The sequence below is a fragment of the Eublepharis macularius genome, chromosome 4 (genome assembly GCF_028583425.1).
Source record: "Eublepharis macularius isolate TG4126 chromosome 4, MPM_Emac_v1.0, whole genome shotgun sequence".
Lineage (NCBI taxonomy): Eukaryota > Metazoa > Chordata > Lepidosauria > Squamata > Eublepharidae > Eublepharis > Eublepharis macularius.
In genome coordinates, this window is record NC_072793.1 from 174,981,068 (window position 1) to 175,003,826 (window position 22,759).

At 43.9% G+C, this 22,759-nt stretch overlaps 1 protein-coding gene across 1 annotated transcript; it reads right to left on the reverse strand.

Annotated features, from left to right (window-relative positions):
- Positions 1–338: 338 nt before the first annotated feature.
- Positions 339–19,357, reverse strand: LOC129327887 (vomeronasal type-2 receptor 26-like). The gene is made up of 6 exons (XM_054976634.1): positions 19,143–19,357; positions 15,889–16,180; positions 14,755–14,994; positions 9,285–9,500; positions 3,235–3,361; positions 339–1,249 (listed from the first exon to the last, which is right to left on the reverse strand). Exons 1-6 carry the CDS (start codon positions 19,355–19,357, stop codon positions 339–341), a joined length of 2,001 nt encoding a protein of 666 aa, XP_054832609.1.
- Positions 19,358–22,759: the final 3,402 nt, after the last annotated feature.

Below are 22,759 nucleotides of genomic sequence, written 5' to 3' on the forward strand. Positions count from 1 at the left end.
AACCTAACATAGCCCGGAGCTGTGTCACATGACTAGCTCAGAAGTGTAAAAGGCAGACAAACATGAGATGTGAAACAGATATGAATGTGATGTAAAGACAGAGTGTGAAAAGGGGCCAAAGTGAGGCATACAGCTTCCCTAAAAGAGACAGCAAACCAACTGGGAGATAACAGGATTCTTTTTATTGTCCTTGTAAGGGACTGAGATAATTATAATTTCATGACAGACAGATATAATAGATTGGGTAATTATTGCTTCACCTCAAGAGTTAGTCTTTCTTCCTGAGTTATAGTTGCATGTGCATCAGGATATACCAAGGAACCCCCTCCACTTTACATTCAATGTAATTGATTCATTTTTTTCATTAGATGCTCCTTTGTGTTAAGATTAGGCTGAATTATAATAATGTAGCACTTGGGAATGAAGATGCAGCCCAGTAACCCAGCACTGGAGGCCAAGATGGAGAAAACTTGCACCGCCACCATGTATTTCCCCTTCGTGCTCAGGTAGGTGGGCACAAAGGACACCCAAACACTGCAAAACACCAGCATGCTGAAGGTGATCAGCTTGGCTTCATTGAAAGCCCCAGGCAGCTTCCTGGCCAGGAAAGCCACCGTGAAGGAGATGGCAGCCAGGAAGCCCATGTAGCCCAGGGCACCATAAAACATGGCAACGGAGCCTTCGTTGCACTGCAGTGTGATCTGTGCAGGCTGGGAGTGCATGTCAGACTCTGGGAAGGGGGGAGAGATTCCCAGCCAGAGGGCACAGAGGACAACTTGGACAGCGGAACAAGACATGACAATGGAGTTGGCCAAGCTCTTCCCTAGCCATTTCCTCATCCTGTTCCCTGGCTTGGTGGCCATGAAGGCCACCACCACAGTGATTGTTTTGGCCAGCACAGAAGAGACGGCAACCGAGAAGATGATGCTGAAGGTGGTTTGTCGGAGAAGGCAGGTCACCTTCCTTGGCTGGCCAATGAATAGTAAGCTGGACAGAAAGGAAAGCATGAGGGAGATGAGGAGAATGTAGGTGAGGTCCCGGTTGTTGGCTTTGACTACAGGAGTGTCCAGGAATTTAATGAAGAGTCCTAAAACCAAACCAGTGATTAGGGACAAGAAGAGAGGAAAAACAACTAGGCTGATCCCCAAAGGTTCTTCATAGGAGAGGAAGGTTATGGCCTTTGGGACACATCGAGTTTGGTCCTTGTTTGGATGCTTATCTTCTGGGCATTTGTCACAATGCTCTGCATCTGGAAAGATAGTAGGAATACCTGATTTATATCTACAATAACTGGTGTTCTAATATTCAGTAAATATGTATTTTTGCCTATCATGCTATACATCTAAGAAACATTGTATTTCTGAAGACCATTTGCTCTGAGCTCTCTGGCTAGCCACTGTGTGATAGTGAAGAATTCTATTGACCTTTCAATTCAGAACGGCTCTTTTTATGTTCTGATGGAAGAGGTCAGGATCCAAGAACATGCTGAGGGAATTGGGGGCTGGGAACCAAGTTCCTTCTTGTCAAGAAACATGACAACAGAACCTCCTCTACTGTCTAAGAATTGGGGCAGAGGCTTTCCTCCTTACTGAAAATCCTTCCTGAAGGCCTAAAATAGTTTTAATTCTACATGGGGGTGATCGAGTTCCTAAAATTTAAGAAATATGTCCTGGAGGATGAATTGTGTTAGCAATGATAGAACACATTACAAACAATAAAAGTCCCATAACAAAAATACAACCAGCACTACTACTGATAAACGTAGGAAAAGTCATCTGGAAAGTAGTCCATACAGTAAAGGTTTGGGAGAATAAAAGTTTCTTGATATGGTACCTAGATTTTGTCTAAGTGGTTCCCTGCTCAGAGTCCACAACAGGGCACCAAAACTGAAATAACTTTTTCCCAGTTGCCTCTTAGGGAACCTTCAAGGATGGCCCCAAGAACACAACACTGCAGTAATCATGTTGAGTTGTTATTAGGGGAAATAGAAGTCTCGCAAGGTTTTCTCTGGAGGAACAGAGCACATTCAGCTAGACTCGAAGAAGATCCCCTTAGGTTCTCCAAAGCAAAGGCCAGATCTAACAATAAACTCGTTGCACACTATTTCTTTGCGGTCGAGTGCTGAATTTTTGGCCCTGAGAAAGTCAATTACAAAAGTTCTTACCAAATATAGGAATAAGATAGGAAGCTGCTGGACTGATCTATATCAATGGTCTATTTCTTACAGTGCTGTTGATTCTAACAGGCAGAAGCTCTTAAATAGTTCAGAAAGGAGAGTCAGAGCAGCTGGTTGGCTAAACACCCCCCTCCTTGCCCTCAAGAGATGCGTGATGTTGGCCAATGAGGCTCCCAGGAAGCTGCTGAGTAATCCAGCCTTATTAAGCACCACCTATTCAGCAAACCTGGTAGCTTTTCCCATCTGGTACTCAAAGGGTCATCAAGCAACTTGCACACCTATAGTTCACCTCCGGAAGTCTGTCCCAACTTATTGTTCCACCTCTGGAAAACCCATCAAGTGATTGTTTTGAGGGCAAAAGACATCAGTTTGCCCCAGGGAGCATTTTGCCCTATATCTGGACTCACTAGCCACCAGTGTGTGTGTGTGTGTGTGTGTGTGTGTGTGTGTGTGTGTGTCTTTGAATCCAAATATGTCCATTTGGACTTCTCCTTCTTCTCTGTGAAACTCTGGTTGTTTTGACATTCCCTCCATTGATCTCTATCTTTGAGACTGGTAACTAGTGCCCTCCTTGAAACTGCTTTCTCACTCATTCCTCCCTAACTTTCTTAGTTAGCCTTGTATGTGTGTTGTGTGTGGTTTTCTGTAGATTTGCCTTTTTATTTATCTTTTAATAAAAAACCCTTTCTGGTTGAATATCTGCCTGAGTTATTTTAGAGAGTTCTCTAAGGGAATAATTCCCATAAACATAGCTGGAGAATCCCAGTTACCCCCTCACATTTGTATCCTTTAAGGTAATTCCACCAACTAATTAGGAGACTGCCTATTTACACCCATGTTTGTTTCCCGCCAGTAAGAGGATGCTGTTAATTGTTATGGAGCCTCCACGTCTATGGCCTATTTGGGTAACACCACCTTGGGCCTAACTGAAGTTCATATTTTACTAAAACACAAGCTGTACTGACAGACGGAAGAGCAAAGGGTAGAAAAGACGGGTCACATCTTGCCTTTTGGCTCTCCCCCACCCCCTGCAATGAAATTTATTTGGTGTCACCCACCTTCCTGTGCGGAGATTGTCCCTTCTGGGCATGGATCACAGTCATAGCAGCAAACTGGCTTCCCTTCCTGAGCCTTCTTGGCAAATCCTGGCTGGCAGCTCTCAGTACATCTGGAACGGGGCAGGGACTAAACAGAAAGGCAAACAACAGTAGCTGAGAAACAACAGATTCGAATTTTTGTTGTTCTAAATGTGTCATATTCAGAAAAGGCTCAACAGGACTTCCAGTCCTGCTTTGGCACTGCTGACTTCAGGCCGTGATTTGAGGGCCAGGCTTTGAATGCAGAACTGCAAGAGTGGGAGACTTATGTCCATCACTTCCCAAACACAGGGAAATCAGTAATGTAAGGATTCGAAAGTGGGTAGTTCAAGAGGGGATGAGGAGGCTAATGAAGGATATATTGACTTAGGGCATGAATCTCTGATTGACAGACATCTTTGACATCCCAGGTGCCTCAGATCAGTGTGAAGACATAAAGTCTGTGGGCTTCGAAGGGTCTAGCTCTTCCAAGGATTGCACTGTAAATGCCTGTCTGTTGTTTCCCCATCAATAATTATTACAAGAGTCTAGGGGAAGGGAAAAGCTGCACATACTTTAGGAAAGCAGTTTTAACAAACTGAAAGTTTTGCTGGGAAGAATCCATGGTCAGAAATACGGAAGGAGAAGGGAGTTCAAGAGGGGTGAGGGTTTCTTGAAGGCGAAATATTGAAAGCACAATCTTAAATAATTCCTATAAAAACAAAAAACAGGAGGAGCCTAAAGAAGCCAAGGTGGCTCCGTAAACAGCTTTCTAATGAACTGAGAAATAAAAAAGACTCATTTAGGAAATGAAAGGATAACCAAGGATGAATATAAACAAATAACTAGTGCTTGTAGGGAGAATGTTAGAAAAGCTAAAGCTCAGTATGAACTTAGGCTAGCAAGAGATGCTGAACAAAAAAGGGTTCTTTATGTTCAAAATAAAAAGAGCCGGGACATGGTAGGCCCATTGCTGGGACAGGAAAGTGAAAATGTAACTGGTGATGAAGAGAGGCAGAACTGCTCAATCCCTACTTTTCCTCAGTCTTCTTCTGGGAGGGAAATGGTGCTCAACATGGCAATAACAGAACACATGATGAGGGAAAAGAGTTACACAGCCTAGGATTGGCATGGCGTAGTACATAAACACCTAGTTGCTTTAAATGAAACTAAGTCCTCAAGGCCAGATGAATAGCAGGCTACTAAAAGAACTCACAGATGTATTTTTGAGAATTCTTGGAGAACAGGCAAGGTGCCTGAAGACGAGGTGAGCAAATGTTGTCCCCATCTTCAAGAAGGGGAAAAAGGAGGATCTAGTTAACTAAGAAACCTCTCAACTTGATGTCTATACCTGGAAATTTTTTAGAACAAATAATCGAACAGCCAATCCTTGAGCATTTAGAAAGGATGGCTGTGATTACTAAGAGTCAGCATGGGTTTCTCAAAAACAAGTCAGGTCAGACTAACCTTATCTCTTTTTTTGAGAAAGCTGCTACCCTTGCTGGATCAGGGGAATGCTGTAGACAGCATTTTAAAAAATATTTTATTAATTTTTCAAACCCAACAACAACAACAAAACCCCACCATCTAAACCACATATATAACATGTAATCTATATATATAAAGACAAGTGTCCTGACTCCTGACTGACTCATCAATGCCCAACCCAAACCCCTGGACCTAGAAGTGTGAAATTTGGGCAGGACATGCCTTTTGTGATGTAGGGGCTCATTAAGAAGGGATTTTAGGAAATTCACCCCCTAAGGGAGTAAAAAGGGGGTAAAATGTGTTTTCTCATAGGGATACAGCTTCCCTGTGTGGCTGGCAGGGTCCCCCCCCCTGCCAACTGCCACTCTTCCCTGTGGTCATTTGCATATGCGGTCTTGACTGGTCATCTCTCCAACATTCTAAAGAGTATATACTTGCTATTGGGAGTCACTGAATGTGTCCTGAGGTAAAAATACACCTCCCATTCTAGGGTTGCCAATCTCCCTGTGGGGCCTGGCTTTCCTGTGTGGCTGGGAGGCTGATGGGTCAGCTGTGGAACTCCGTGTTCTGAGGAAAAAATTAGGAAAGGAAATTGCAGACGGTTGAAGAAAGACAGTACAAGACTCCTGAAAAGGGATTTTATATAAAAGTCAATATGGCAACTGAGTTTTTAAATGTTCATGGGGAGATGGTGCACAACCCTTCTAGGGACCATTTCAATGCGAACCTCTCACATGAACCTGCCAAAGTGCCCACCACACCACCCCTCCCTGAGTCCAACTCCACCTCCCACCTCTTGCAGCCATCATCTCTTACTGCCCCCAAGAAGCCTCCTGGCAGATGTTGTGCAAGATATACCAATGCTAAAAGGAGGAAGCAACTTAGAGATGCGGCAAAGAAATATTCACATCGTACTCCTGTAGTGCACTGAGCAGCAGTGGTCAAGTACCAGCAAGTCCCGAGTCCAAGGGAAAGGTGACCATCCCTGCAGGCCTGGGCACAGCAGTGACCTTAGCAGTGACCTAACAGCCACAATATACCCTGATATCAGGGAGTAGTCCATGGACGGGCTGTGCAAGCGTGTCATTCTGACCCCCAAGAACGACAAGGCTGCCATCTTTAATGAAACACAACTTAACTCCCTCGGAGGGGCAGAAATGGAGTATAGAGCTGTGGACTCAGTGGTGCAAATGGATGATGCTGTCCACTACCCTGTGGAGTTCCTTAACATGCTCAACCCTTCTGGCTCCCCAGCCCACAAACTTCTCCTCAAAGTGGGCACTCCAGTGATGTTGGTCCAGAACCGCAGCTCACCCAAACTCTGCAATAGCACCAGACTACGAGTGAAAGCCCTCCACAGGAACATCATTGAGGCCACACTGTTCGTCAGCAGTGCTCAGGGGCGGGGGAGTCGGTGTTCATACCACACATACCAATCATACCATTAGATAACCTCTTCAAGTTCAGGAGACTGCAGTTCCCCCTCTGGATACCTTGGTCATCCGCAAAGCAAACTTTCAGTTAGGTCACAAGGTCTACAGGAAACCAACTCACACTGATTGGTACTTACACAAAAACTCCAATCACCATCCCTGACAGAAAAGAGGCATAATGAAAACATTAGTGGATCGTGCAAGACGGATATGTGAGCCGCACTTTCTCAATGAGGAAATTAATCATCTAAACCATGCACTTCAGGCAAATGGCTACTCCAGAAATGAAATCCAAAGAGCAATCAAACCCAGGATGAATCAAACAACCAAGGAAAAACAGTCTCCTACAGGAAAAGTGTTTTTGCCATATATCAAAGGAATTACTGATCAGATGGGAAAGCTTATGAAAAAGCATAACCTTCAAGCAGTATTCAGACCCACCCGAAAAATACAACAGATGCTACGATCAGCAAAAGACAGTAGAGACCCCCTCACCTCTGCAGGAGTATACCGTATACCCTGCAGCTGTGGACAAGTTTACATCGGGACCACAAAGCGTAGCATCCGGACAAGAATAAAAGAACATGAAAGACACTGCAGACTTGGACAACCTGAAAAATCAGCAGCGGCTGAACATAGCCTAACGCAAACAGGGCACAGTATCTTATTCCAGGACACCAAAATACTGGACAACACTTCCAAGTACTTTGTCAGACTGCACAGGGAAGCCATCGAAATTCACAAGCATAAGCAAAACTTCAACAGGAAAGAAGAAACCTTAAGAATGAACAGAGCATGGGCTCCAGTTCTGAAAAACACCAGGCTAACAAAACACTCTATACCCAACAATAGCCCTGCAGAGAAGATTAGCACATCAAGCACCAATCTATATGCAAAAGAACCTCCTCAGGATACAGTGAAGCCTCCCGCCATTAGCATTCCACACCCTGGGAAACTCTTACAGGATGACTCAGCTCAACCCCACCCCTCCTGAGTAGATACAAATGACCTACATCTTTTCCACACTGTGACACTGAGAGATCTCTGTCTTTTGGTGCTACACCTCTGAAGATGCCAGCCACAGCTGCTGGCGAAACGTCAGGAACTACAATCCCAAGACCACGGCAATACAGCCCGGAAAACCCACAACAACCATCTATTCATCTGGTTTATTTCCCATATTTTGATCCACAGTCCCAAGAGCATTTCCGTAGAACTGAGTCCCATATTGAACAAGAGAATAAACCTGAATAGGTTTGCTCTGCCAGATATGGTTGCAATTCCACGGACAGCCCTATGAAAATACAGTTCAAGTATTTAATTAAACAAACTTGGAGTGATAATTTCCCAACCACAACTTGCTAACATCCCTGACTGTCCCTGCTGTTGTTTCCAGATGAAATGGCCCAGACTGGAAAGGCTTCAGCCCTTCTCAGAACATCTTGGGCTAACCTTGCCTACAGACAGCCCCCCAACCTTAAACGACTTCTCACTTACAATCATGAATCGGCTAGCAGAGTCACCAGCACAGGTACCAGGCCCTGCAACAGACCCAGATTCCAGCTCTGCCCTTATATCTACCCAGGAAATACAATTACAGGACCCAATGGCATCAACTACACTGTCTCTGGCTCTTACTGCTGCTCATCCTCCAATCTGATATATGCCCTCATGTGCCAACAATGTCCTTCTGCTCTGTACATTGGACAAACCAGCCAACCTCTATGCAAAAGAACAAATGGACACAAATCTGACATTAAAAATGGCAACATCCAGAAACCAATGGGAGAACACTTCAATCTACCAGGACATTCCATCAAAGACTTAAAGGTCACTGTAGTTCAACAGAAACCTTTCAAAAACAAAGTCCAACGGGAAGCTGCTGAATTGGAATTCATATGTAAATTTGACTCAGTCAGGCTGGGATTGAATAGAGACTATGAATGGTTATCTCATTATCAGAAATAACTGACTTCCTTAACAGAAGCAAACTGATCTCCATATCAGAAGCTACTGTTTGCATCTACTCCTTCCTCCCTTCTCCACCTATATATATGACCAGTTTCTTCTTGCCCTCCATGCATCTGACAAAGAGAACTGTGATTCTCGAAAGCTTATGCTACAATAAAGTTGGTTAGTCTTAAAGGTGCTACTGGACTCTTTTTGATTTTGCTACTAGAGACTAACACGGCTAACTCCTCTGGATCTTGGGCTAACCGTAAGCTATTGTTGGGAGCTACCATGCTGTAATATCTGCATTGGCCACACAATGATCTTCAGGTGTGATACATGTAAGTCTGTGTGCTGTGGGCAACATTGGCCCTTGTGATTCGAATGCCACATGAAGCTTTTGAATTCAATTGCCCATGGCTACTATGAAGACTAGAAGCTTGACTTCTGCCTCTGCCTAGTCAAGAGTGCAGGGCCCTGAACAGAAAGTACAACTTTCAAGCCAATGGCTTGATCCTGGCCTGAAAACACTATTTTCCTTGGGCTCATCTCTGTACCTTTGACCCATTGTTACAAGAGATTTGGGGGGTTTCAGGTGTGGCAACCTTACACAGACACACTTAAGTGAGCCTCACGTGAATTTATTAAGCCATCTTTGTTTTCTCTGAAAGCATGATATTAACACCTCTGAGCATTCTCAACAGTAATTATTCCACTCTCTTCCTCTTGTTCTAGGATTTATTCTGGGCATAACGACATTAATTCCTAAGTTATTCTTTTCAAGGCTGAAAACTGTAGGTTAGCCAAAACAGTGACAAAAAAATTATGTTTGAAGAGTTACCCAAACACCTAAAACCAGGCTTCCAGTCCTACTGTGTCCAACTCCTAAACAATGGTTTAAAGTTAAAATCTGCAACTCTGCTACCTGTTGTTGTTATACCTTTCATTATTGTATTATTAACTAATACAATTAGTTAATAATGTATTAGTTTGTAAATTAAATGAGTAAGATTCAGGATTTGCTTTGTATCCTATTTATTGAGAGACGGTGTATAGAATAAATCTATTCATTAATTTTAGTTTTCTCATATAGTATCCAGCAGATTATTAAATGTGAACAAATGATAAACGGAATAAAAAGAAACCAGTTGATTTCCTTACTTGGTTTAACAGAAAGGCATCCTGGTCAATGGTGAACTTGAGGTCTGGGGATGCCTGTCTCTCAACACTCCCCACTTTCACTCCAACAGTAGTCCCATTGGAGAATCTAGTCCATTTCAAGAGCTCAGAATTCACGGCAGCATCCCCATTCTCATCCCAAGATGCATCACCCATGGAAGTGTTGTAAAGACGGCTGTTCTTTAGGAAAGTGTGGAGCTGGAATCAAAGCGAAGAGTCAGGAAATTAGAAACCAGGAGCCGAGGGCACATCTCAACCCAAATGGGTAAGCTCTGTAATCTTTTTATTGTTTATTTATTTTAAACATTTATATGCTACATTTCCACCCAACTAGGGTCTCCAAGGTGGTGAAACATGATCAGAGTGCATGGGTAGGTTCATGTATGGCTTGTAACTTGTGCCACATCTTCTGGATTCAGACTAGTACTGAATGTTTTGCCTGCCCGTCCGCCCGCCCGCCCGCCCGCCCGCCCGCCCGTCCATCCGTCCGTCCGTCCGTCTGTCCGTCCGTCCGTCCGTCCGTCCGTCCGTCCGTCTGTCTGTCTGTCTGTCTGTCTATCACAGAGTATGGAAATGCAAAATTTGCAGAAATTTGAAAAGAGATATCAGATGTAGACCTAAAACAAAACTGAAAGAAAGCAAAGCAAATAAATGGGACATGCTAAACAACACAGAAACTATCCAGTAGGGCCGTATTTACAGCAACAGACAGTTCTCAGTAATATAGTTTACAGTCCCTGACTCTTTACCAAAGCATCACTCTCAGCCTTTTCCTACAGCACAGCACAACCTGAGTAAAAAAGTCCTCCTAAATAATTCAGATACAACAAGAGGAAAAGAAGTGAAAAAAGCACAATCGTAATAGTACTCGCAATTTACATGTATATTTCACAATATTACAATTACAAACTTCACAATCGTTACACCATAAGCGTCCAGAATCCCAGTCAAATAAGTAATGTAATAGACTCTAGACAGGGAAGGCAACAAAAGGGAGCCAGCGTCTATAGGGAGGGAGAAACAGGAGAAGGGGGGGGAAAGGGGGGGAAGGGGGGAGGAGGAGAAGGAATTTATGCGAAGAGATCTTAAAGGAGTCTATTACATTTTAAAAGCCCCAATTTTACAATACCTTTATAAAAATATTTATTAAAAAATACATGTATTATTTGTAATTGGAAAATGGGGATAAGTGCAATGGGACCTTTATTAATTTGGGCGTGTTTCAATTAACTACTTAAGAAGCATATTTAAACAGGAAGGGAGAGGTTGAGTTTACACTGGATAATTTATGGAGCTATGGATGCGGTATTCTGGTGGAATTGAATTGATTGAATTTGTTTTCCTTGATGTAAGTAAATGAATGGCGTGTAACTCTGTAACATTTTGTGCTATTGGCGCGATAATTGTAGCATTACTGTGTATTGTTAATTTCAGATATGGTGGCCTGAAGAAAGACATTTTAGTCTGAAACGAGCGAAGAAAAACTGCCGGCTCATACTCGTTGCCATCTACCTACCTCACCACTTATCTGCTTTAAGCACTGTCTTTTTGTAAACGCATTTACACCATTACTTATTGTGACCAAGACTGGTTTTCAATTGGATTCTTGGCTGGTGCCTCCACACAGCCAATTGCTTTGAGTGCTTAATATGTACTATACCACGGCTTGAATCTCCTTGAATTATATTCACCTATTGTAGTGAAAGATTGACTTTGACTGGGATTCTGGACGCTTATGGTGTGACGATTGTGGAGTTTGTAATTGTAATATTGTGAAATATACATGTAAATTGCGAGTACTATTACGATTGTGCTTTTTTTACTTCTTTTCCTCTTGTTGTATCTGTGATTTGGAAGTGAAAATTCCCCCTTCTTTTTGTTTTTAGCTCCTAAATAATTCAGCATTGCGTGGTTTGTGGAAAGCAAAGAAAGTGGGAACTTTCCCGATCTCTTCAGGAAGGTCATTCTATAGAGTGGGGCCACCACAGAGAGGCCTTGTTCAGATAAACGGCACAGCATAGGAAGAGAGGTTGTCCTGCAGATACAAGGGGCCAGGATCATGAAGGGCTTTGTAACTTTGTACTTTGTAGCTAAAACTTTGAATTGAACCTGGTAACAGATGGGTAGTCATTCGAGTGACTGCAGAATGAGAGTAATAGGCATACTCTGCCTAGCTCCCAATAATAATCGAGCTGCAGCCTTCCGCACCTGCTGGAATCTCCAAGCTGACTTTGAGGGAAGACCTCTGCAGAGTGCATTACAGTTACTATGTACAGTTACAGTTACAGTTACTACAGTTACTATGGCATGACTCCAGATCACCAGATCAGTGATGCCAAGGTAAGGGGGCATCTTCTAGACTACTCTGAATTGGGAGAAAGCCTTTTCCGCAACTGCGTTTATTTGCGTCTCTGGTAGCAGTGCTGGATCCAGTATAACCGGATTTTAACCGACTCTGCAAGAGCCAACTGAACTCCATCAAAAGTCAACATCAAAATGTCCTTCAAGATTTCCACTGGATCACAGATTTACTCTTCTGCATCTCCTCAGTGCTGGAAAGGCTATGGGGAGATTGGAACATTCTCTCACTGTTGGTGGGAATGCCAATATGTCGTTAATTTTTGGAAGAAAGTTCTTAATAAGATGAAAGAGATCACTAACTATACAATCTCACTAAAGCCTGAATTAATCTTCTTGGATCAATGGGATGACCTACTCATTCCTAATATAAGAAAGGATCTTATATCAAGTCTGCTAACCACTGCAAAGAGTGTTATTGCAACTTTTTGGAAAAGTAAGTATGTTCCAACATTACTGGATCGGCATAATATGATTTGGGATCATTTTGTTTCGGAAAAATTAAGTGATAAAATATACCAAGCTGAGCACTTCCCTAAAAGCACTAATTTTCAAGAAAAGTGGTTTCCATTCTTTGAATATCTGGAAAACAATAATATCTGTGCTATGTTGAAATATCATAAATCTATTCTTGACTGGTTATAACACATTTTTTAGAAGTTTAATTCTCACCTCTGTTACCTTACATTTGTATATAGTACTGTTAATTGGTTCTTGATTGTGTATTAACTGTTTGTTATTTGTTAAGCTAAGCTATCGTGTAATTTGTAAATTGTTATCTGTTTTTTATTAATAAAAAATTATTATTAAAAAAAAAAGATCTCCCCTCGCCAACTAGCATCACTTCTGTCTAGTTTGGTTCAGTTTCATTTTGTTTGTTTTCAGTCATTTTAACACAACTGTCAGGCAGTGCCTCAGGACCTTTACTACATATTCAGGGGATTTAGATAGCAAGCTATGGAGATGGGTCTTATCTGCATATTGATGACATTCAGTTCCATAGCTACAACTGATTTCTCCTAATGGTTTTACCTCAAGGTTGAATAAGATGGAGGATAAGATTGCGCCTTGTGGAACCCTGCAAGATAGTTCTCACAGAGCGGAACTACAAGTGACAAAAGGCACAGGTTGGACACTTGTCAGCTTCCCTCAAGTTTTGATGGGAGATGTAGGCATCTTGGTCTTGCAGCTTGGCTCTCTGACTGCTGTCCAATGGACTTTTCAACTGTCACTTGTCCAACATTCCACCAAGCTGCCTACATTTCCCATCAAAACTTGAGGGAAGCTGACAAGTGACCAACCTGTGCCTTTTGCCACTTGTAGTTCCGCTCACAGTGAAGTTCGCTAGTCCCCAACAACACTTTGGGGCTGTTCCATGAGGAATTATTTAAACCTGTCCAAGGCACATCCCTACTTCTCTCTTCAAATGCCTCATCAGAATGGCAAGATCTACTGTATCAAGATCTACACGTTTAGAGTGACATTACTCCTCATATAAGTTTCTATAACAGTGTCCTGGATTGAGATTGAAAATAAAGCTCCCATTGAGGCCGCCTAGCTTGAGCCCTCAACAACCAGGATCGGCATAGAGTGGGTCACGTCTGACACAGAAGTGACATCACTTCTGGGATGTGCTTTAGGAATCTACCCAAAACAGATAATGAAGACTGGGGGATTGTTAGGGTGTAATCCGAAACCTCCAGGTCAGACTCCACCCCCCTTTTTCTCCTGCTATGAACATCATATGAAATGTGAGTGTGGGGGTGAGGGAATCTCCTGAACATGGGCACTGAGTAATCCCAGCTCTCAGATACCTGCTAGTATTTCCATGTAGTAGCACGTAAGTAAGTGCACAGGAGGACCGGATTTGGATCAGAGCTGCAGCACAAGAGAAGAAGGAATTCCTGCCTTCTCTTCTGTGCTATTTTTGTGGCTGAAGCAGTTTGGGCTAAGGTGGGCAACACGATCCTTTGGGTGCCAATTCATGCACTGATTGCTTGTGTGTCCTGGCTCCACTCAGAGAAAATAATGCTCCCATCTGAGGCCCCCAGGCTGTCTCAGCCACCGAAAACTGCACAGGGGGAAAAGGACAGATTTCCATCTTCTCCCGTGCTGCAGTCTTGACCCGAAATGGGCCCTGCTTTGAATTTACTGCCAAATTGCCACCAGGAACTAGCAGCTATAGTACAGCTGCAATCCCCCATGGCAAATTCATGCAGCTTGTAACATCGAGTTAGGCTATAAAACATTCAAACCACCTGATGAATATTGAAAATTGTTAAAATGGCATGGTATAGCCCAATGTTATCCTATCTTGGAAGCTAAGCAGGCTTGGTACTTCAAAGGGAGGCTACTGAGGAAGCCCAGGGTTTCTATGCAAGGAAAGCTAAAGGCAAACCACCTCTGATCGTCTCATGTCTTGCTCACCCCATGGATGGGGTCATCAAGAGTCAGTAGTGACTTGATGCTGCATTATTCATTATTACTCATTAAGCTATTTCAGAAAGGAAAGGAATACCTGCCACGGACGTATCCTCTGGAGGTCCATCTTGCCCCTGGATAATGTGTGCTTGGATCCTGATGAGTACGCGGCATGTAAGGCCCGAACCACAGACAGGACAGCATTGAAAGTGCTGTAGCTGTCTAGAGACAGGATAGTTTCCACCAAATCCTGGGAAAGGGTCTCCAGATTTTCTCTCTCTCTGCATCTTAGTTGGCCTTTCACCGACAATAAAGGTTTTGAATAGCGACAATAAACTGCTTTCAGCCAAAAGTAAAGACTATCCGTTATCAGCTTGCTGTCTAAAATTATCCTTTTGTTTCTCTGCATGGAGAAAGAAAAAAATCTATGCATGGGATGATTATGCGAAAGTGTAAAACTCATGTGGACGGTGAGGTCCCACAAAGCTGTTAAGATCCAGACTTTCCTCATACGGGGCTTGATGAGCTCTTCAGCTGCTATGTGTATACTGGATGGTACAATCCCTAAAAACTGTGGCTCCCCAAAGTAAACAAATACATGGACTTTTCTCCACAAGCGGAATGCTGCAGACGACAGGAATGTATTTGCTATATCTGCTTGATTGTCGATTACTTGGATGCTCAATGAGAAGGCAACACAAACGCCACCCTTGCTGGCCAGAGCAGGGAAGATTTTCATGAATTGTTCTCCATTGTCAGAATCTGGTGCAATGAGACCGATCCACGTCCACTGGAAATACTGCAGCAGTTTGACAATCCCCAGGTATTGTTGTTCCTGTTTTGGAAACTTCCGGTAGAGAAAAGGAAACTGAGCTGGATCATGTGGAACGTGGGAAACGAGCCCATAACTGACCTTGGAAGGAAAGGAAGAGATTGGAGCAAAATCCCAGTACTTGTGATGGAAAGAAGTCCATGCAATGTGAGCATGATTTGTTGTGCTACTGGGGGAGAGGAAGGAATGTAGAGAAAAGGAAACTGAGCTGGATCATGAGGAATATGGGAAATGAGCCCATAACTGACCTTGGAAGGAAAGGAAGAGATTGGAGCAAAATCCCAGTACTTGTGATGGAAGGAAGTCCATGCAATGTGAGCATGATTTGTTGTGCTACTGGGGGAGAGGAAGGAATGTAGAGAAAAGGAAACTGAGCTGGATCATGAGGAATATGGGAAATGAGCCCATAACTGACCTTGGAAGGAAAGGAAGAGATTGGAGCAAAATCCCAGTACTTGTGATGGAAGGAAGTCCATGCAATGTGAGCATGATTTGTTGTGTTACTGGGGGAGAGGAAGGAATGTTTTTGTGCTTGGCTTACATTTTGTGTACCCTGTAGTACACATTTTGTGTACCCTGTAGTATCCATGTGAATCTTGACAATAGTGCTCTGTATCAGGAACAAAGCCATCACCAAAATACATTTGGTGTATTTTGAAGAACTGGCACAGCCGCCATGTATTTTGAAGAAAAATAGCTTGAGCTTGCAGGGTGGGCAGACTTGCAGTGCCAGGTAGACTGCAACTACTGCTAGTGGTCACCTTTTCCCCTCCCTCTTTCAGAACTGTCCCTGCCGTGCTGCATTCTTCCCACCAGAGCCAGATGATCCCCTGCTAGTCATGATATGCTGTCATTGTGCACAGATGTCACACAAGTGACTGTAATGGATACCAAGAACTTGTCTGTGGGATGAAAGGCTCATAGGTTTGTCCCAAATAAAACTAGGATAACTCCCCCCTCACCCCTGCTTCATACCAGTGGGATTTTGTAGATGCCCATCAGACTGGAGATCTGGATGGGGATTCGAGACTCAGACCCTTCAAGGACTGCCAGCAGGTTCTTCGGACCTCCACAGTGGTAGTTTGGAAAATTCTCCTTCCCCAGGAAGAGCAGGTCCAACATGCCATCATAAGTCAGCCTTGCATTGAAATAGTTGTCGTAGACGTCGTAGCCCAGAGAGATGTTGGGCAAGATCCTGGGATTCCGATTGATCTCCTGAATGGCAAGCAGGAAGGACAAGACAATTGTGTATTTCGTCTGTGCAGATCTACCAGAAGGAAGAACACATTTTCATCTTCTACTCAGTGTAAGCATTACATCAAAAACCTGCTTCTTTTCCAGGAAATAAAAATGTCTGGTTTTATTCTTAGAATTGTACTAATTTTATCTCCTTGTTAGTGCGGAGGGGAAGAGCTTAATACAAAACCATTCCTGGGGAGATGTACCCTTCAGTGTTGGAAAAGGGAACTCACAACTTCCAAAAACCCAACTCAAATCCAATCAATGTTCCAAAGGATCATGAAAAACAAGCTACATTCATGAAAGAGGAGAGAACGCTTTGATGTTCTTAAATTGATTAATTAATTAAATAAATTTATTAAATATCTAACCCACCCTCCCCATGAACGGGCTCAGGGCCTGTGTTAAACTACAACAACAATAAATCCAGTATAAATACAAAGTTTAAAACCGTAAAAACATATCCAACAGCGGCAAAGATGTTAAGACTATACATCTCTTCAGCAATCTGCGGGGGTAGGGCAGGGAGGTCATAGATGTTTCAAATAACAATGGGCTAGAGTTGCCAGCTCCAAGTTGGGAAATTCTTAGAGATCTGGAGGGTGAAACCTGGAGAAAGTGGGGTTTGGGGAGGGAAAAGACCTTGGCATGGCATAATTCCATACAGTCCACCCCTCAAAGTAGCCATTTTCTCCAGGTGAACTGATCCCTGTGGCCTGGAGACCAGTTGTAATTATGGGAGATCTCCAGCTACTACCTGGAGGCTGGTAACCCTACAATGGGCCAAGGCCACAGCAGAGAGGTAGCCCAGTCAGACCTCAACCACTGTCATAGGCCAGGCTGAACATCTCCATCTTTCAGGCCTGTAGTAAGTCTCACAGGGCCCTGGTCTCGATGGACAGAGAGTTCCACCAGGCCTGTGCCAGGGCCAAAAAGACCAGGGTAGGTGAATGTCCTTGAACTATCTTCTCCCAAATCACATTGAAAATACAGTGCTGAATTCCACATAGGAATGGGATTTTGTGGTTTCTCCATTGCTGGTATGACTGCAGATAAAGAATAGCAGCAATGAGACTTCCCCATGGCGTGTTTCGCTGCGGTTTGCCTGCTACAGTCCCCAAGAAGCAGCATTTCCCCCCTGCCCCAGTCCAACATGGCTGTTGTGATAAAAAAAAAAAAACTCAGCTGTAAAATATTATCAAACTATATATTTAAAAGCTAAGGTATTACCATCATCTTAAGGTATTATTATCATCGTAAATAGTTCAAAGGAACCTCAGAAGACTGAAGAAAATGAAACTACTGTTCACATACAAGGTGGTGTCTTGCTACTCACACAGCCACAGAATATTCTCTAAAATCCAAAATGAGGACATCAAAGAGTCAATGATTTCTGGCAAAAGGGAGGGGAGCAGTGAGAATCAATGAAACTCAGGGACCCCACTCTTACCTAGGGATGTTCAAGTGAACCTCATTTAACGTCTCCCCCCTCCAACTTTCCATGCACGCTTGTCCAGTCAGACTTCAATTTGCTCATCATGATTATTCACAAGTTCCATATCAGCTCCTCAACTGCTAAAAGAATCCCAGTTCCCCCCTCATCCATTCATTGAAATGCAGATATTGACACACCTTAAAGAAATGTGAATTGGCAAGTCAAAATAGCCTACAGTACTTGTTCTTGCAGCAAAAACAGAGCTGAATTGGCGCGTTGCCCTCCAGAATCAGTTGCAGATGCAATCACACAAAGGGAGATCCAGGGAATCAGCATTCACGTGCACCGAGCAAGAACAGTCTGCAAGTGAACTGAGGACTTCATCTACAATCCTGTACTTGAGCATCCCTAGGTTCTTAGTAACATGTATTTCCACCCAGTAGACCATCCCCAGAAATTACTTACTCTGCCACCCTTAGGTCCTAGTAGAGTCAAATGTCCTCCCACTGTCTTTTGAGTGTTGTGATTTTAAAAGACAGACTTATGTCAATTTATTCTTTTTAGTTTAGAGTCTGATGGGTTTGTCCGATATAGACAATGGAAGGGCATTGCTGGTCATTGACGGCATGTAGAACGTTGGAAGGTGAACAAATCAATGAACCTAAAATGGCATGGTTAACTTCATTAGGTTCAGTGATTGTGTTGTTAAAATGAATATGTGGACAGAGCGGTCATTTTGGTTTATTTCAGGCTCTGGTCCCAGAGTCCATGTCCGTGTTAGGAAGTGCATTACCGTGCATGAGAAGTTTTTTTAAGGCTGGAGACTGTCTGTAGACAAAAAATGGCTTGCCTCTCAATAGAAGGAAAATAGGTCCATCCCTTCATTGGACAAACAGGTCAGTCCTTCTGCAAAAAGAACACATGGACAATCTCACATTGTAATCTCCCATTGAAGTTTCTCTGTTTAAGGACACCCACTTTTATGACAGCAACGGAATGACCCGGGAGATTAAAATGTTCTCCCACTGGTTGTTGAACATCATGATTGTTAATGTCAGATTTATGTCCAGCAGGATTTGAGTCCAGTGGCACCTTAGAGACTAACTCTATTTTCAGGGAGACTCAGAGCTCCCTTCTTCAGACATGAGATTTATGTCCATTTATTATCTTATTCAAGTGTCAGTTCATCATTGGAAACATAACAATGTCGGACTCAACAATGCCCTTCCACTCTCTATATCAGACTATCATGTCAGTTCCTTCCTTCCTTCCTTCCTTCCTTCCTTCCTTCCTTCCTTCCTTCCTTCCTTCCTTCCTTCCTTCCTTCCTTCCTTCCTTATGTTTAAGAAGTCAACCGAATCCCAGCAAGTTACATCCTGTTATTTGGCCTTCTGCATGCAAGGTGGTATCTTCCTGCTTATACAGCCTGAGCATATTCTTCAATAAAATAAATAGGAACATGAAGAGACTGATCTACCAAGAAAAGGAGCAACGAGACATACTGAAAAGAGAATCAAGTAAAGTTGCATACAATCCAACATCACTAAGTGCTTACTGGTTAATTCTGATCATCGGAGGCTCCTCAAAGGTGAATGGATGCAAGTAAGGTATCTTCAGAGTTTGGATTCCGCCAATGAGAAGGTCTCCTGGCCTGTAATAATTTCTTGGTTCATTTAGATCCTCAATCAAGTTCAATGGGCATTTTGCTTTCAGCATCCCACAGACAACACTGTGAGGCAGCAGCAGCAGCACCAGAACCAGCGCCAGCATTCTGCTTCTGATCCATACAGAACTCGCCCTTCTGTCTGACCCTCAACTCCACTCTCAGCTAGTTAGGAGAAGCCAAACCCCACTTCTGAAATCAAAACAACGGAGGCTCCAGCATTAGAGCCAAGGCTTCGGATCCAAAAAGGGGGATATTCAGGCAACACTGGCACAGCTCGCTCCTGCCTGAAATCCCTCCCCCCTAGATTGTTGTTGTCACAAGAGGCATTTATGCACTGGAGGAGGTGACTTTGTTTTTCTCTTGATTCTGATAATGATGTCATTGTTTTTCAAGGTTCTCTCTGAAGAAACTCCTTGATGAGAACAAGAAACCACCACGATAAATCACCATAATAATAAGGGGTAGAATTGCTTATGCAACCTCCTCCAACTTACTGCCATTCTGTGCACAGCAGGAGAAAAACATGTTTGTGAGAACCCACCAGTTCCCCTCCATATTGTCTATTGCAGCCTCTACCATATGGAATGGCCTCCCTGGTTAGGTCAGGAACAGTAAGTCGCCCACTCCCCTAGTTTTAGCCTATGCAAAACTGAATTATTTAACAAGACTATAAAGTTGTACTGTAACAAAATGGTTCTGAATGAGGCTTTTCAAAGGGACATGGGCCCTTTTCACACTGCTTACCTGCTCCTGGAACCTTGCGAAATGTTGCGCAAAATCCGCGGAAGATAGTGTCTTCTCGTGAGAGTTTTGCGGAATGTTGCGCAAAACTCTCGTGAGAAGAGGCTATCTTCTGGGGGTTTTGCGCAATATTTCGCAACGTTCCAGGAGCAGGTAAGCAGTGTGAAAAGGGCCCTGGGCTGTGGACTATAGTACTGTGTAGTACTATTTTGTGTAGAGTTTGTATTGTGTAGCATATGTATTATCTGCTGCTTTAAGTATGATACTATTATGTAATTTCTGCTTCATTTAATGGGTCATATTAATAGAGATGCCAGGCCTTCTCCTACAACTTATGCTTTATGAACCCCCTGCTGATGGTAGGGAATCACCCACCACCAGCAGGCACTTGCCACTGGTTCTCAAGTGGCCTTCAGGGCAGGGAATGGTGGGAAAAGGGGGAATGTCACCAGTGACCTGACACGCTGACATGACTTCTTGTGCACCCAGAAGTAACATCAAGACGTTGCAGGGAAACTCAGAGAACATTCTAGTATTGGAGAAAAATCTATGATTATATCATAAATTTTTGCCCAAGTAGCAGAGAGCCCCCAGCATCCCCTGATGTCACTTCCGGTCACACAAAAAGTTATGTTAGTGCATCGCCGGCTCCATAATGCTGTTGCTGGTGGTAAGTCTTCTCCAACTTGGTAATTCACCTCACCCCCCTCCAGTTGCCAGTAGGGATCAGGCAGCTCTAATGTAACGGGCGAACTCTCGTTACCCTGGGTCTTTACCCAGGAAATTGGCATGGGGAGGGGGCTGAATGAGTACTGCCGTCGTACTTGTTTGCTGTAACCACTCCGGTAAAAAAGAAAACTTGCACAGTGGACATTCTAGCTTTTACAAAAACTGGTAGTACATCTGAAGACCTTCCTATTTAGGAAGTGATACACTGGTGTGAGGCCGGTGCCCCAGGCCTCATCCCTCCAGTTTCTCCTAGGTGTTGCCAGATGTCGCGTTGCAAACCTACCTATTAATGCTTATGCATTGTTTCAGTTCTGTTTTCAGACTTCTGCTATCCAAATCCTATTGCACTGTTTGCTGGATGTCCCGTCCTCTTGATTGTATTAACTTACAAAGTGTAGTCCTTGAGACTGACTGATAAAGGCAGACAAAGCTCAGGAGATGTGATCGTGCTCCTCCACTCTCAGTTGTCCATATGAACCTACATTATATCGAGTCAGACTGCTGGTCCTCTCCACCCTGTCTATTTTAACCGGTACAAGAAAACAAGAGTCCACTGGCATCTCAGCAGCTAACAAAATGTATTTGACCAGGTTCCTATTCCTCATCACAGCTGTCTTCAAAGCTCAGGTCACGCCAGCAGGAGGATGAATGGGTGGCCATAGAGGGCACAGTTTGATTTTAGAAAGTGCCAGGGAAGGTGCTCCAGATTGCAAAGTCCCACACAGAAGAGCTGGCATAATATGGCCTGTGCAGTATGCATGAGGGATGAAGGAATGGATGGATGGTGGGCAAAGTTTTCCCCAGGGTGGATGGGAGCAGGCAGTGGGAATTAACTCACAGAGCGCAAGCAGGAGATGGTGTCTGCAGGCTCACTAGCCAAAACAACAGGCTCGTGCGGCCACCACTGAGCTCAATCATTCCTCCCTCCATGAGGATGTTTGGACAGAGCAAAACCTCAGCTGTACTCAGAGCCAAGGTACAAGTGACGCCTGACACAGGTTGGACACTTGTCAGCTTCCCTCAAGTTTTGATGGGAAATGTAGGCATCCTGGTCTTGCAGCTGTAACGGAAAGCCAAGCTGTAAAACCAGGATGCCTACATTTCCCATCAAAACTTGAGGGAAGCTGATAAGTGTCCAACCTGTGTCAGGCGTCACTTGTAGCTTGGCTCTCAGAGTCTAACTGGGTCTGGTCTGCCTTGGATATGCTGTCCCAGTTGTTGTTCACAGCACTGTATCTATCTCTGCTGTTTTCCTTGCCCTTCTCCATATGGGTGCTTCTTCCTAGTGAGCCAGGAGGGGAGAATAGGATAGCCTTAGCTGAGGAGTTCAACACTGGCCAGGATCAGAACCCCTGACTGGAGAGGCCCAGGACTGCCTATTATGGTGACCTGTGTTGATGGATCTACGGGAGTTGTGGCTGAAGGGCCATGTGTTCTCCCCATTGTGTCCACCTTCCAAAATGGAACTCAGCAACAGGCGGGGAATCCAATCAGTGTCAGCAGAGCTGCCTGGAGGATGCAAAATCCACCCACACATGCTACTAGCCTCCTTGGGAGTAAAAGGCCCAGCTGGCATTCATTCCCAGTCACTGCATGGGCAGTGTCTGCATGGCATTGGGGGGCTGTGGGAGTCCATCACCAGGGGGAGGGGGTTGGCTGAATTCATGTGTGCCAACCAAGGGAGCAGAATTGGCAGCCTGCCTGTCAATGGCTGGATGCTGGCAGTGTTACTACAGAGTCTGGTGCCATCACTTCATTTCTCATAGCTTACTGGGGATTTTCTCCATCCTCATGCCCTTTCAACAGAAAGGCCAAAAGATACCAACTACTACCACCATAGTCATCGGGGTCTTAGAGTCGGACAACATATCCCCTCCTCTCAACTTTGGACACATTTATTAAATGAAGCAGAACTATCTTGCAGGATCAGGGCAGCATTGATTTCACCATTGTACGGGTGGATCTATATTTAACCTCAAACCTCATAGTTCTCACCACTTTTTAAAAAAAATCTGTGAACTAAGTTCTGCGTTCCC